Source organism: Carcharhinus amblyrhynchos, chromosome 17, assembly GCF_965287045.1.
Source record: "Carcharhinus amblyrhynchos chromosome 17, sCarAmb.v2.hapA, whole genome shotgun sequence".
Taxonomy (NCBI): Eukaryota; Metazoa; Chordata; class Chondrichthyes; order Carcharhiniformes; family Carcharhinidae; genus Carcharhinus; species Carcharhinus amblyrhynchos.
The window spans coordinates 6,324,912-6,341,690 of record NC_137340.1 but is presented as its reverse complement, the minus strand read 5'-3'; the positions used below and the strand labels follow the sequence as shown (position 1 = coordinate 6,341,690).

Sequence of the window (16,779 nt, the reverse complement as noted above, 5' to 3'; positions counted from 1 at the left end):
CAGCAGCCTTTTGTGAGGCACCTTATCGAACGCCTTCTAGAAATCTAAAAACGCCACATCCACCGGTTCCCCTCTGTCTACCGCACCAGTCATTTCCCATAGTCATAGTCCCATTCCCATTTGTGGGATCTTGCTGTGTGTGGGTGGGCTGCCGTGTCCCCTGCATGACATCAGCGACTGTGTATCAAGAGGCACTCTGGCTGGGAGGTGCTTGTGAACCCCCAGAGGTCATTTGAAAGGCACCAAGCAAGTAAAGGCAAGCGCTTCGATTCTTTCCAAGTGAGCGTAGACGGAGAATGAAATCGCAATCCATGTGTGAAAAATCCCCGTAGCTCCTATTTTTGAAGCATCGCCATTCTGGCAGATATGTCTGGGCACAGTTCAGCATAACCAATGACTCACCTTCAACTAAATTACATTAGGTTTATTTATTCATCTCACAAGTAGGCTTGCGTTAACGCAATGTGGAGATGCCAGCGTTGGACTGGGGAGGGCACAGTTAGAATCATAGAAACCCTACAGTGCAGAAAGAGGCCCTTCAGCCCATCGAGTCTGCACCGAACACAATCCCACCCAGGCCCTACCCCCATATCCCTACACATTATACCTCGTGATCCCTCTAACCTACCCATCCCTAGACACTAAAGGGCAATTTCTTAGCATGGCCAATCAACCTAACCTGCACATCTTTGGACTGTGGGAGGAAACCAGAGCACCCAGAGGAAACCCACGCAGACACGAGGAGAATGTGCAAACTCCACACAGACAGTGACCCGAGCCGGGAATCGAACCCAGGACCCTGGAGCTGTGAAGCAGCAGTGCTAACCACCGTGCTACCGTGCCGCCTCTCACAACACCTGGTTAAAGACCAACAGGGTTTAATTTTGGAATCACGAGCTTTCGGAGTGCTGCCCCTTCATCAGTTGAGTCATTAACATTGCAATGAAGTTACTGTGAAAATCCCCTAGTCGCCACGCTCTGGCACCTGTTTGGGTACGCTGAGGGAGAATTTAGCGTGGCCAGCATGTCTTTTGGACTCTGGGTGAAACTGGAGCACCTGGGGGAAACCCACGCAGACACGAGGAGAATGTGCAAACTCCACACAGACAGTGACCCAAGCTGGGAATCGATGCGGGTCCCTGGCGCTGTGAGGCAGCAGTGCTAACCCGCTGTGCCATTGTTTGGGGGAAAGGATTTGAACTCTCACTTGGGGCTTAGCTGCCACAAGGTTAGATGTTAAGTGCTGGGTGAGCGCATTACTTGGGCTATAACATAGGCTGTCACAGCCCATACTGTTGGAATTCTGGTACAAGTTGTGGTTTGGGGTGCTCACACTACAAAATCAATGAAAGAAAAATCATAAACAGTTGCTTTATTGCAGACTCTGACCAGATCTGATAGTTAAAACCGTCCACTTATCAGTACAAAGCAGTTCATTCTTTACGTATCTCAACTTGCGGGTTAGTTAGACTGCCACATTATGCGATCCCTCTTGCTACATCACTCAGACCTCATTATTGAGAGCGTTATTCATCGTGCACTGCCCGTGATTAAGTGCAGCGATGCCGAGTGACAGGCTGAAGCTCAGACTACAAACACGCTGCAGCTTTTTTAATGAAGGGTGGATGTATTTAGATAGAAGGTCAACCTGGCGTCTGCTCAACCCTTTCTTCTGGCACCGCTCTCCCGATCATGGGGCTGTCACATGCTCAGACACCAGTTCAAAGAAGCAAAAATGCAAACTTTTCCAGCGGTTCCAAGAATTTGTCTGCAAGTTAGCCCAGGTAAAAATAGAGCAATCTGCTCAAATCTATCATGAAGTCCGCCTGGTACAAACACTGGCATCCTGGAGGCTTTGCTGTTGGAGTCACTGATTATATTCATGATAGGATGGCATTTATAAATTTCACCTTTTAATCCATGGATTTCTTGGAAGGGTGGGGATGGGGTGGGTCGAATTCTGGTATTTAATAAGCGACAAAGAAAAAGATGTTTAGAAATCCAATTTGTGTACAAGTTAAAAGTACTCAGTGTCTTCATAGGCACAGAAGGAGGAATGTATTATTGTTATTATTTAGTGGAGTTTTAATCAAGAAAGTTTTTTTTATATGTTTTATGTTACATGTAGCAATAAAAGTGCCATATGTTGTAAATTTTCTTCGAATAGTTATTTGGCATTGGGCTATAGCAGCAGAGCACAAACATTGATTTAGGCTTTGATACAAAGCTATTCGGTTCCCAGAAAATAATACAAGGTCTTTTCTTTTGTGGTACAATGCAGAAATGCATTATAAAGAGATTACAGTGTTATTTATAGAAACGCAAAAGAAAACACAACATCACCCATTTATAACAATGTTTGTCCCAGTCCTCTTCAGAGTGGGGGGGTGGGGGGGAGGGAGAAAGCAATTTAGTTTGACAATAATGGTTACGAGTACTTAAAAAAAAATAAATTAGCGATACCGAATTAAACTTTTCGTAATGAATTTTGGCACATGTACAATTGGTTTAGTGTGTTTTACAGGATGGAAGTTGCTTTGCCAGATAGTTAAGCAAACTCTTGAAGCAGAGGGAGAGAGCTTTCTGAATCAGTCATCTTGAGATGTGAAATAAGGGTTAGAGAGGCTGGAGGGAGAGGTGTTCAGTTCAACACTTGTCACGTAAACGACTCTGGAAGTTCAGTTTTCCCCCTGACGAGATCAATCACAACTTGATTACACCCAGGCCCTTTGCTACAAAAAGCAGTCAAAATCTTTATTTTTGAAAGACGTCAGTGTAACATTTTTAGTCTTTGTTGTAACCAGGGAAGGTGTGTTTCTTCCTGCTGTACAAGGTGTTCAGTGTGTATAAAGTGTACTTTTGCAACCAGATCAAGAGAGAGAGGTTCTGGAAAACAGCTCACATAGAAGCATTTGTCTGGGTTCATTTGTAAGCTTTATTTCAGGATTAATAAGTGATTACTCTGTATTCCGCTTAATTCAGTTAAGTTGGTGATTTTATTTTCTCTCTGGTTGTGTTTGCTGTTAACACAAGTTAAAAGCTCCTTCATAATTGACTTGTGTTTGAGTTTTGAGTCACAGGATCGCTGCTCTTGTTGATTCAGTTTGTAACAATGGCATCCGAGCTGAAATAATAGACCATTGTTTGACATTCTGTGTCCCTGCTATCTTAATAGTCCTCCAGCTTGTGTTCTGCAATTAGTCCCTACGTCTTACTACACAGCCCTTAATAATCCTGACAAAGATTGTTGGCAGGGGTGGGGGGGGACAGAGAGAGAGGATCAACAGAATCAAACCTCGTTAAATTCTGCACCAAACCCAGAACTGAAAATAAATTTGCAAAGCTTTGCCTTTTCTTGAAGCACGGGCCCGGTCCACTGTAAACACGTTCTACACTTTGCAGAGCTTTAGATCAGTTGGTAGTGTTCTTGTGTCTGGAGTCAGAAGATTCGAGCCCGCATCCCACCAGTGCAGTGCTGCAGGAGTGCTGCATTGTCAGAGGTGCTACCTTTCAAATAAGTTAAAACTGAGGCTTCCTCTTGAATGTAATAAAAAAATCCCCTGGCGCTATTTCAGGGAGCAGGCGAAATTATCCCTGGTGTCCTGGTCAATATTTACCCTTCTGTTAACATTGTGCAAAAAAAAATTATCAGATCGTTGTTAGTGGGAGTCTGTGCTACCCAAATTGGCTGCTAAATTTCCTGCGTTGTTCTTCTTCCAGTGTACTGGCTGGAAGGGATATCAGACATCTGATAATAGGGAAAAATAACATTTTGTTTCACGCCTGGGAGTTTGTTAGGGTTTTGCATTATGTATCTGTCTTACTGTGTCTCTCCCCCCACTAGCCTGCCCACCTCCATTACACTGTTAGAACAAACCATGTAAAATTTGCACCATAGGAACAGGCCATTCAGCCCAACAAACGTGTTCCACCATCCAATTAGATCCTAGCTGACCTTTGCTTCATTTCATTCACCTGTATTTGCTGCTTAACTGACACAAACTCATTGGTCTCAAGTCGAGAAAGCTTCTGTTATCCTTCCCAGGACAATTACCCCCAGCGTACTATATCGGCCGTTTGGGGGAGAGATTTCCAGATTTACAGCACACTTTCTGGCTTTCAGATGTTCCTCATTTATGGTTTCTTCCATCAATTTGAGCACTGCAACCAAATTGCCTCGCAAACTTCTGAACTCATTGGTTTTCATGTTATCACTTACTATTCTAGAAGAGTGTGTGTGTGTGTGTATGTAGATGAGAGTCCCTGTGTGTACGTGTGCATCTCAGTGTGTGTGTGTATGTAGATGAGAGTCCCTGTGTGTACGTGTGCATCTCAGTGTGTGTGTATGTAGATGAGAGTCCCTGTGGGTCCATGTAAGTATGTGATTATTATGATATTGAACCTGATGTGAAAAAGTCAGTATGTTCATATATCCATTGATGCTGAAATAACTCTTTTGGTGACACAACTTGAATAGAGCTAAAAAAGGACATCTTGTTGAAGCTTTTCATCTTACACTCACCAGAGCAATCACAAGATTATCCATGTCAGTAAATCATAACTTTATACTGTAAGAGAAGTGTGTGATGATTGGTTTACAAGTGGACTGCGATTGGTAGAGGCATTACCTTGGAGAATGCACCAGTTGAAGATGACTGACAGTCAACTGTCAAGCATTGTTTGGAAAATTTAAACCAGGCAGCATGACCCTGATTTGGTCAAGGCATTGCCCTGAAGAATGAACCGGTGACTTATTTAGCTGAAACAGGCTCAATGTGTGCACCAGTTCTTCCTGTCAGTAAGGAACAGGGCCTTGCGTGTCAATATATGTAACTTCCAGGATATGCATATGCACCACACTGCAAAGCTGGCTGACAATCTTGAATTGCTTACCTGTGTAATTTTCAGCACACCAAGGATTATTTAGCAAACGCTGTCCAAATACGGGATCACGTCTAATGTTGGACACTGTTTTAAGTTTTGCAAGCACAGGCTCATTTGCCAGCAAGGTACAGCCTGTACTTTGCCCATTGCAAATAGCAGATGCTGCAATATTTAACAGTGGCAGTCTCATCTTCCCATTCAGAAGATTATTAGTTCAAGTTTTGCTCCAGTATTTGAGGGCACAATGCAGATTGATGTACAAATGCAGTATTGAGGGAGTGCTTGATTGTCAGAGATGCCACTCCTTGGGAAGAATGTTAAACTGAGGCCCTGTTTCTCTCTCCATGCGCAGAACAAAATCCCTAGGTGCTCTGCAGAGGTGCAATAAAGGATTTAGAAGGTGCGAGCCAAAACTTTGTTAAGATCCGGCAGGTTTTCATGGCGGAGAGGATGATAGAGAGTGTTTTGGGTGAATACCAGGGTATGGGCGAGGTTTGATGGTTGATTAAAAATTGTTTAATGCTTAGTCGAGAGCAGGAAATTTTCCTGGTGCTCAGCTCAGTAGCAGAAATGTTAACTGATCAATCCCCTGATCGCTGTTTTGGGGATCCTACTGTGCAGAGAATGGCAGCAACCATTTTGCTACCTGACTAACTACATTCATATATTTGTTAATGTGCAAAATGGCAATCAAAATTAGCCCAGCAGAGCCACCTAGTCATCAGAGCCTGCAATTACACCATGACTGTTTACATAGGAGTTTACAGTGTTAAAAACTCTCAATAATATGACCCAAAGAACGATGATAAAAGCAAGTAAAGTTTGGCTTCAGCTATGAGCTTACTGTTATACGAGCTTCTATTTGCAATGGGAAAGTTGTTGAAGTGTGACGACAATATTGATTTGATCTGACTGTATTATTGTCACATGTATTGGGATACAGTATTGTTTCTTGTGCACTATACAGGCAATACATACCGTTCGTCGAGTACTTGGGGAGGTGATGGCCGAGTGGTATTATTGCTAGGCTATTAATCCAGAAAGTCAGCTAATGTTCTGGGGACCTGGGTTCGAATCCCACCATGGCAGACGGTGGAATTTGAATTCAAGAAAAAACATCTGGAATTAAGAACCTACTGATGAAACTATTGTTGATTGTTGGAAAAACCCATCTGGTTCACTAATGTCCTTCAAGGAAGGAAATCTGCCATTCTTACCCTGTCTGGCCCACAGGTACCTCCAGAGCCACAGCAATATGGTTGACTCTCAACTGCCCTGTGGACAAGAGCAACTATGGATGGGCAATAAGTGTTGGCCAGCCAGTGATGCCTGTGTCCTGTGAGTGAGAAGGAAAGGAGAAGGTGCAGAATTAGTGTTACAGACATAGCTCGGGTCTGGAGAAAGACCAACTTAATGTAACCACGCAGGCGTTGATCCCAAACCTTGCCTGATGCGAGTGGAGGTCAGAGATAGGGGTACAGCATTGTAGCTCTGACCTGGCTGTCCCCATGCTGTGTGTATGCCCCAAAGCAGCGGAGCCTTGCAATCCACACACTGGAACCCTTTCAACGCTGCCAGGAACAACCCAGTTCAGTACAAGGAAGGACTTGGATTTTTGAAAGTTACAGGTCACCCCGAATGCTTTTCAACCAGTGACATACTTTGGAAGTGAAGTGACTCTTTTAAAGCAAGAAAAGCACTGGCCAGGGATTCGGGTTTGATTCCCGGCTCGGGTCACTGTCTGTGTGGAGTCTGCACGTTCTCCCCGTGTCTGCGTGGGTTTCCTCCGGGTGCTCCAGTTTCCTCCCGCAGTCCAAAAGACGTGCTGGTTAGGTGCATTGGCCATGCTAAATTCTCCCTCAGTGTACCAGAACAGGCGTCAGAGTGTGGTGACTAGGGGATTTTCACAGTAACTTCATTGCAGTGTTAATATAAGCCTACTTGTGACACTAATAAAAAAAAAGATAATCTGCTGTGGTGATGTTGTTCGAGTGATAAATGTGGGCCAGGACACCGGGGCCAACACCCACGCTCCTCCAAACCAGCGCCATGGATCCATTTAATCCACCTGAGACTGTTTAGCATTTTAACCGCAAGATGGCACCTTTGACAGTGCTGCATCCCTCAGTACTGCAGATGGAGTGATAGCCCAGATTGTGGGCGGGATTTTCCGGCCTGGCTCGACCCAATCATAAAATCCTGCCTGAGGTCAACATCTGTTGTCCGCCCCTCGCCCATTCCGATTGGCGAGTGGAGCGGTAAACATCCAGCCGCTGTGTCTCTCTGGCGTTTTGAAATGAACCCCCACAACTGGGCGGCACGGTAGCACAGTGGGTTAGCACTGCTGCTTCACAGCTCCAGGGTCCTGGGTTCGATTCCTGGCTCGGGTCACTGTCTGTGTGGAGTTTGTACATTCTCCTCGTGTCTGCGTGGGTTTCCTCCGGGTGCCCCGGTTTCCTCCCACAGTCCAAAGATGTGCGGGTTAGGTTGATTGGCCATGCTAAGAAATTGCCCCTTAGTGTCCAGGGATGTGTAGGTTAGAGGGATTAGTGGGTATAATATTGGGGGAGGGCCTGGGTGGGATTGTGTTTGGTGCAGACTCGATGGGCCGAAGGGCCTCTTTCTGCACTGTAGGGTTCTATGATTCTATATATATAACTTGCTGATAAGAGCGACCAGCTGAGCCATACACAGCTCACAGTGAGCTTCAGCAATACCTTCAAGGCTGTCGTAACATTGTACCGATGAAACCTTTTGCAATCTGGGATGTCTGCAGCAAAATACAATTGGTTAAAGTTATTCATTTGACGGGTGTGGGGTTTAGATTGTCAATTATTCTTAGAAAGGTTCACCTCCCGATATTCCCGTTAAGTGCAGGCAAAGTCAGCTGGACCATATTCCTGATAAACGGATGGGAGCTTGGAAAAGAAATCTCTTCCTTGTAGACGGTGCAAGTGCAGGCAAGAATTCAGTGGCCGGCTGAAATGTAACTTTTAATGGGAGATTGGAGCCAGTGTGGCTCGAGGGAACAAACGTCGCTTGCAATAAAAATTCTATTTAAACTTTTTTCTAAAAAAAAGCAAAAACTAAATGAAGTTGAGTCCAGCCTGTACAGGATCCCTCTCCTCCTTGTGTGATTAATGTGGTATCTGTAACCAGCAGGACCTTGACAGAAGGCAATATAAATGGAGACTACTGCTCGCTAACTGGAAGGGGATTATATCCCACTTTCTCCAAGCTTTGGGTCCTGGTTACGTGATGTGGTCGGCTAGGAATGCAGTAAAATATTTCATGCTGTGAATTAATTAAGAATGTTATTCGCGTTTTCTTTCTAGTAACCACGTTTATCACCATTGCTTCTGGTCTGCTTCTTAATATTGCCACTGTTATTACCCCTCCACCCACCCACCACATCGCCACTCCAAGGTCATTCCCTGGTATCTCTTACCACTTGATCATACCAGACTGAAATAACATCTGAATCATGTGTAACTTTGTGCCCTGCGTTCTGTGTTGTTGGGGGGGGAAAAAAACACAAATTTGAGGCAATGTGATTAGTGACATTTATTCAGTGTATCTGATGTGGGAGAAGGTCCAGGGTTTCCTGCTCAGATGGTGGAAGGCAAGTGATTTGTTCCAGATTGGGGGTGGGGAGGGCGAGATTCCGAGGCAACCAACTTCTGCAAAATAAAACATTTGTGACTTGTTTACTGACCCTGTGTGGTGTTACAGACTGTCAGCTTGACTCCTTTTTTCTTTAGCTAAACTCACCAGTCCTTTTTTAAACACGGCCACTCTGAAGGTCTTGACTATTTTGAGTCTAAACTGTGTTATTAAGGGCAATTTGAGTCAGCTCAGAGTGACTATTTTGTGACACTTTGAATGCCTCTCTCTCTCTCTTTCGATGATTTATTGAAGATTGTTCTCCAACCTGGAGAAACAGATACTGTAGCCAGGCCCAGTTCAAACTGAAACTAAATACTCCAGCCTTGACGGCTGCCTTTGTAAATTGTTTAATCGAGAAAACAAGAAGGGGATGGGAGGAGTTACTCAAACTGCGCTGCAATCTTTTTTTGCTATATAAGTAATCTTCGAATTGTATTTAATTATAGTCTCGCTACAAAGTTGTACAGACTTGAAGGAAAGCTTACACTCCAAAGATATTTAGCCTTCGCAGCATCAAGTTAAACTTGGGATTCCAGCCAAGCGAAATACATTACAAAGGATTCTGTGTGTTTTTGAAGTATTTCCATAATTACTTCGAAAATGAGTATTCTGCTTTTTCTAATTATACATCTAGTGGGGGTTTTTTCCCCCGTTTCTCTGTATATGATCTCATATTTCAGTTTTAACAGTGCTTACATTAACTGTACTCAGAATGCCAGCAGTACTAGCATTGTTGCATCACCTTTTAGCACAACATATGCTCCAAGATTAGAACAGCACAGCCAGACTTGGGTGAGTTAACACAAGGTCCGGTGGAGAGTTTGCATGTTACTTTAAACAAACCCTGTAAATGTGGCCTTGGGAATATTTTTTTTTCCCCTCCCTCCTCTCAGGCTCACTTACCTTTCCTTTGGTTGCGCCGTTTGTTTAGTACAAAATAACTGCATTAAAAAAGGTAATTTCTTGGGTCCCACACATTTGTCCTAGCCTGTTGGATCGCTCGGGGCACCTTTGAACAGGATGTCAGGTTGGTCTTGTCACCGCCCCGTGCTTTCTCTGGTTGCGGTGCGACGGGTTAGCGTGTTCCTGGCAGGAGCTAGGTTTCTGTGACCGGAGGTGGCCAGACCCCCTCTCCCCGTCTCCCCCCCTCCCCTCCCCCACCCCCTCCCCATCCACACCTCGCCCCTGGGGCCTGCTGGAAAGATGTGGGGTGGTGGCAGCGAGGGGGTAAGCAGAGCTTTACTGTTCTGCTTTAAGCCCAGTTGGAGTTGACGCTCCGAGTTCTCCGTTGAATGTTGATTACTGATGTTCCGGACTTTTCCACAGTCTTCGTGGGTTTGAGGTTAACACCCCAAACACTGCACTAAGCAGTCAGACTTTCTCCCAGTGACAATTGAAAAGTGAATCAGATTTACCTTACTTAATCCCGGACATTGTCTCTTCCACCTTCTTCCATTGGGAAAAAGATACAAAAGTCTGAGGTCACGTACCAACCGACTCGAGAACAGCTTCCTCCCTGGTGCCATCGAGCTTTTGAATGGACCTACCTTGCATTAAGTTGATCTTTCTCTACACCCTAGCTAAAACTGTAACACATTCTGCACACTCTCCTTTCCTTCTCTATGAACAGTATGATTTGTCGGTATAATGTGAGAGAAACAACACTTTTCGCCGTATCCCAATACCTGTGACGATAATAAATCAAATCAAACCAAATATCAGCTTCTGATCACAATCCGAGAGACTCCATCGTCCAGTTTGGTTCAGACAGCCTGTGCTTTTTGCCACTTCACACTGATGCTGTGAAGTAAATGAGTTTTTTTTACGGCTCTCGTTACAACGAGATCACAGCTCCCAACATACAGCGATGAGCAGGACGCTGTGAGCTTGGGAATGACTGACACAGCCTACACCCAACATTCAGATGGTGAGTCGGGATTAGCTATCCAGATGCTTGGATTGGGAGGCCGTTGGTGTTAAAGTGATCGTGAAACTGTCGCAAAAACCCGACTAGTTCACTAATACTGGATTTTAGGAAGGAAACGTCCGTCATCCTTGTGGGAATTGGCTTCAGTCCCCATTTAATGTGGTTGACTTTTGACTGTCATTAGCATTAGCCCCACAAGCCACCCAGTCACCCACCACCTTGAGTGGACAAAGACATCTCTGTGGAACGTCTCATTCGCTTGGGCCGTGCCACCGATCCCTCGTGGACAAGCCTATGCAGAGAAACACCTTTGACCACAAGCCGGTGGTCAGCGCCTGGCCTTTTCGTGGGAAAAGGAGATGACCGATCCTGTCAGATGGTTCCCTGAGTGGACTGGTTTTGCAGAATGCCTCATCGCCTGAACTTTCGCACCAGGATGTAGTTTGGTGACGAACAAAGCCCCTCTCCATCCGATCCATTCCGCATTTGTGGAATCTCACTCACTCTTGCCCTCGAGGGAACTGCAGGGGGAGGGGGAAGATTGGGGGGGTGGTGTTTGGGAAACCATCAACCACCCCCTTGTGAAATGGGCCTTCACAAAGAAGGCCCGGAAAGTGCGGCAATGGTTTTTGTTGCAGGTCTCCCTGAGGACGCAGGACTCTGAGCTCTACAGGCTGTTTCCAGGGATTCACGCAGAGATAAACGTCAACCGCGGCTGGAAGATCACCAACCCAGTAAAAGATGTTCTTTGGTCTGCCAGGAGCTGTTATTAGCCAGGCATTGCAGACTGGCCCAGGTTGCACTAAAGCTTGGGGCAGCGGAGGTGCAAATGGCGTCAGTCCAAGGCCTTTTAGCCTCAGTCTGCCAAGTGACTAGGAAGTGTTGAACCTCCCTTGCGCTGTAAGCCTGATGTGGAAATATCAAGAGTATTGAAACTATACTGTGACACCTTCAAGCTGGATTTTATTGCACTTTCTGTAATGTTCAATTTGAAATGTTTTGGAATGTAGAACATTACAGCTCAGTACAGGCCCTTCGACCCTCAATGTTGTGCCGACCATTGGAACCAACCTAATGACCCTCTAACCTAAATAGAACATAGAACATTTGTACTTTTGCAAATTTTATAAAGAATGCGTGCGTGCTTTTGCCGGTGATGTCCCACAGACCGAGAACGAACATATCCTCCTGTGAAATTAGTTGGCCCTCAGATATAGCTGTGTTTGATTCTTTGTTCTTCAGTACGGACTGGACTTTCCAGAGAAGGTGGCTGTGATTGGACCCAAACGCAACTTGATCAGGGGTAAAATTCTGTTTGTGATCACTCGTTTAAAGAAACGAATCCATGAGCTGAAAAATCAAACATGATAAGTTTAGCAACCTCGAACGCTGTACAGGGCCCTGTTGAGGTTTAAGAGTGGTGGAATTAAATAGAGCCCTGTGTTGCTGTTGCTAGTTCATCGCATCTGGCCCTCAGCTGCAAGGTTTAAAGTAGATTGCAATAAATTAGTTGTTGTGACCCTAATGTAGGGTCAGTGCAAAAATTCTCCTTTTCGCGTTTTTTTTTCCAAGATAGCTCAGCGGCTGAATTCCTGACGTGTAACCTGAAACCTATTTGAAAAGATATTAATCACGGCATCTGGTATTTTACTTTCTGTGAGTTAAAACCGAAGTTTTTGCAAGCAAATGTTAGCTCAAGTGTTAGATACTTAACTGAGTCAACAGTGTGATTGGTCTGCCCAATCCAATTGAACGGAGCCGAAAAAAAGGGCAAGGAACAGTAAGTGCTTGCGTTAATGTCATCGCACTGCTGCTTAAACAAGAACTCACAGGCATTCCCCTACTCTGTAACATCGCTTATCTGTGACGTGAGGGAGCTTGATAATCCTTCCTCCTTGTGAGATTCCAGTTGTGATATCACATCTGTCGAGTCCATTGCCGAAACAGAGGGGAAGTCTCTTGAAGCCCTGAGGTTTCTCGACTCGCGTTGTCGATGGGCTGCCTTGGTTCAATCGGGCGCCTATTACAATCAGCAGGCTGTAATCGTAATGGAGCTTTGACCCCGTTTGCCGTACGTGCTTGCTAGCGGGCGTTCAGCCCGTCTAATCCAGGTAATGCCAGCCGAAACATTGTAAGAAGCTGTTTGCAGATGCGAGTTTAAATAATGAATGTTATCTGGGGCTCCTCCGCTTGAGTAGAATTGATTTAAATCAAACTGGATGGCGCTTTGGCACAGCGGTTAGCGCTGCTGTCTCACAGCAGCCAGGACCCAGGTTCAATTCTGGACCTGGTTGATTGTGTGGAGTTTGCACATTCTCCCCATGTCTGCGTGGGTTTCCTCCGGGTGCTCCGGTTTCCTCCCACAGTCCACAGGTGTGCGGGTTAGGTTGACTGGCCATGCTAAAATTGCCCCTTAGTCAAGGGATTTGCAGGTAAATGTGTGGGTTCTGGGGATCGGGTGGGATTATCATCAGCACAGGCTCGATGGGCTGAATGGCCTCCTTCTGCACTGTAGGACTCTATGAACTCTGAACAGTTCACTTGCATCGGAAATCCCAGCCTTCTGTAAAAGATGAACACGTCTCCTTTGATTCTTTGAGGATGGGATGCTTTGACTTTTGAAGGAATACAGTTCGGAAAACACGGAGGCCGGGAATTCACTAGCCCGCCTGCCATGGGAATCGGAGCGGGTGAGGGACGGAGCATGGGAAGGTTGAGCTTGGGGTGGGCTTTTACAGTTTTGTGATGAGCGAGGCCATAAAAATCCTGCCTTGAGTTCCCCTGAATGTTGTGACGTAAAATCTTGACTCCTGCCACATTTGTGACGTGATGTTGGGAACTCTGCTCCGTTTCTGTGCGAGCCAAGTTAGAAAGTAGGCCGGTGTCCATTTGTTGATGCAGAAAGCAGCGGTTTACTGGAAAATACACCACTTGACTTACATCAGAGCAGATCACCCACAGAGTGCTGATGTCAGCAGATAGTTTATTTTCCAGTAAGCCAGTGTATATAAGTCATTTGTTGCTTTTTGTACCACACACTCGATAATCATTGCCAACGGTGGTTCTTCAAGTGGAATAATTTGGTGTAATATCACTTTCAAAAACTGCTGGGTTTTAGTTTTTTTTATATATATGTATGAAAAAGGTGTGGTGTATTTTGAATGCACTTTAAACTTCCCTTTGTCCTTGGTGTAAATTGCATTTACGAGCTCCAGTACGAGTTGCCAACCTGTTGGTGAAATTTCTCTGAGGTCAGTGTTTTGTGTCTTGCTGCGTAAAGTATTAGTGATGCATGAACTGCCTCCCCCACTGCAGCATCTATCTGTTGCGAGCTTTGAAGTTTGCAGTCTGTATTTTCGGGTGGAATTAGGAGTGTCTTCAAAAGGAGGGAGGATGGAGAGCGAGGTGGAAGTTCTTTCCTGATTTGGGGGAAGGAAAAGAAAAAGCAACGTGAGTCGTTTTGTTTGATTCTTTTTCGCTTTGTTGAAAAATGTGAGGATTAGCAAGAAATAGTAATTGTACTCTGGTTCAGCGAGCCAGCTCATTAATCTGGCCTCTCCCCAAAATGATTTTGGCATTTTCATTATTTCTGCCTATTTTGCTTCTGCTGATTTAGTTGGGGGTAAGGGTCAAGAGGTTTCCAGGGTCAATACAAGAGCTTTTGATACAGTAATTGAGGGAAAGGCCTTAGAACTGTAACTGAGTGAAGCCACAGGCGCAGTGTTTGTAAAAGCAAGTCGCTTTTTAACTATCCCAAGCTGGTTAAAGACTAGAATCATGTTTTTTTTAACTGGCCCTCTTTCCAAACCCAGAGTGACCTTTGTTCAAGCAATATCGCTTTGTCCTGTTAAAATTAATATGAATATTTGTTTATCGGTTACTAGGGAAATTATCCTTTTGTTTTGTTAATGATTACGAGTGGACTCTACAGACAGTTCTTTTCTCAATGTGTAAATACCTGAGGCAGGGACGGACAATTTAGATGACGTAACACTTGAATAAAGCTCCACTTATTTGTCTTTTGGGTACGTGAGGTGGAAGGCTGACACTAGAGGGCAACTGAGAGCTTTGCAGAACACAAGCTGCGATAATGTAGATCTTTCCCCTGGCCGTGGCGCCTCGCTCCCTTTGACCTGCCTTGGTGCTGTCCACTTTCAGTACTTGATCTCTTTTCTGAATGCTTCCTTTCTTTTATCCATCTTTCTTGTTCGTTATCATGACTGGGAGTAGCACTGCAGTCAGCGCTGCTGTCTCACCACGCCAGGGACCCGGGTTTGATTCCCTGCTTGGGTCACTGTGCGGAGTTTGTACATTCTCCCCGTGTCTGTGTGGGTTTCCTCTGGTTTCTGAAAGGCGCGCTGGTTAGGTGCATTGACCAGGCTAAATTCTCCCTCAGTGTACCTGAACAGGTGCCGGAGTGTGGCGACTAGGGCATTTTCACACTAACTTCATTACTATGTTAATGTAAGCCCCCTTGTAACACTGATAAATAAACTTTAATAAATGTTCGACTGTAAGATTCTGAAAGGCCGAAGCAAGGGAGGATCCTACGAGGCTGTTTCCCTGGCCCTGGAAGGTGACTCCACAATATGGAGTTGGCCATTTAGAACGGAGGTGAGAAATTTCTTTGCTTGAAAGTTTTGGATCTTTGGAATTCACTGCAATAGAGGGCTTTATACTCAGCCATTGAGTGGATTCAGAGCCGAGAACAGTAGATTTTTTGGAAGCCAGGAGGTTGAGGGATGTGGCAGGAAAGTGTGGTCGTGTTCAAGTTGAGCTGTGATCTGATTGAATGGGAGAGGAGGGTGGAGGGGCCGAATGGTCTTCTCTGGCTCCTATTTCTTGCGTTGTTCCAGTGCAGATGAACCAGTAACTGCACATGCACATACGTGCGAGTAGAGAAATGCAATGTTTAGAGTGAGGTGGTGGGTGGTGTGGAATGGGTGGTGTGGATGGCAAAGGAAAAAGTGGTAGAATGGGAATCTAATGTGGTTAATATTATAGGGGGGGGGTGAAAGGAATTGGGAGGGTTGCAGTAGCTTAAACAAACCACTAAGGCAATAAAGATACTTCACCACAGATTTTTTTTATTCGTTCACGGGCTGTGGGCATCGCTGGCTAGGCTGGCATTTATTGCCCATCCCTGAGGGTAGTTAAGAGTCAACCACATTGCTGTGGCTCTGGAGTCGCATGTAGGCCAGACCAGGTAAGGATGGCAGATTTCCTTCCCTAAAGGGCACCAGTGAACCAGATGGGTTTTTATGACAATCGACAACGGTTTCATGGTCATCAGTAGATTTTTGATTCCAGATTTTTTACTGAATTCAAATTCCACCATCTGCCGTGGCGGGATTCGAACCCAGGTCCCCACAGACCATGACTCTGGATCACCAGTCCAGCGACAATACCACTACACCACGGCCTTTGTGGACGTTGAGTGGTTGAACATTTTTTTTTGAAGAAGGATGTTCGTTCGTACGTCACATCTTTCGATACCTCAGGAAGTCCCAAAATACTTTACAACAGAGGAACAAATTTCAAAGAATGGTCACTGTTTTAAAGGAAGAAAGACAACATTTGGGCACAGCAAACTCGATCAAACAGCAGTGAGCTCAGTTACTGGGACATTTGTCTTGATGCTGATTAAATATTGGCCCGGACGCTGAGGAGAACTCTGATCGGATCATAGCACAGAAGGAGGCCATTCAGCCCATCCAGCCTGGATCAACAACAATCCTAACCCCGTAACCCCATGTATTTACCCTAGCTAGTCCCTCTGACACCAAGGGACAATTCATCATGGCAAATCCGCCTAACCTGTACGTCTTTGGACTGTCGGAGGAAACCTGAGCACCCAGACATGGGGACAGCATGCAAACTCCACATGGCCAGCCCCCTGAGGCTGGAATTGAACCCTGGTCCCTGGGGAGGTGAGGCAGCAGCGCTAACCACTGTGCCACTGTACAATTGGGGTTAACATGAAGGCACCTTTAACAATGCCTTTCCCGTGCTGGGTTGTTCTTTGTAATGCCTCACTCATAATTTCGTAAGAATTAGGCCATTTGGCCCATCGAATCTGCTCCACTGTTTGATCATGGCTGATAGGCTCCTCGTTCCTATTTTCCTGCCTTCTCCTCATAACCCATTACCAATTAAAAATCCTTCTTAAATTTACTGTCTGCCCCAGGATGCACCAAACGTTCGGCTAGTGAAAGTACAGGTGCTGGAAAGTCCGTCTGATTTAGTCTCTCAAAACTCTGGAAAACAAAACTGATTCCTTCACTCCCTCCCTCCCTGGGACC

The 16,779-nt window shown here is 45.4% G+C and overlaps 1 protein-coding gene across 3 annotated transcripts in view; it reads left to right on the top strand.

The window, feature by feature from the left end:
• The window catches only part of arid5b (AT-rich interaction domain 5B), a 154,172-nt gene that overhangs the window by 72,205 nt on the left and 65,188 nt on the right, over positions 1-16,779 (top strand). Inside the window, exon 1 of one of the 3 annotated variants that reach the window (XM_080205421.1) lies at positions 1,715-1,784. The exons of the other annotated variants lie outside the window; for them this stretch is intronic. Coding sequence (XP_080061547.1) covers positions 1,736-1,784 — 49 coding nt within the window. The 5' untranslated portion in view covers positions 1,715-1,735. Of the gene's footprint in view, positions 1-1,714; positions 1,785-16,779 lie in introns of those variants that run through there. 3 annotated transcript variants of the gene reach the window in all.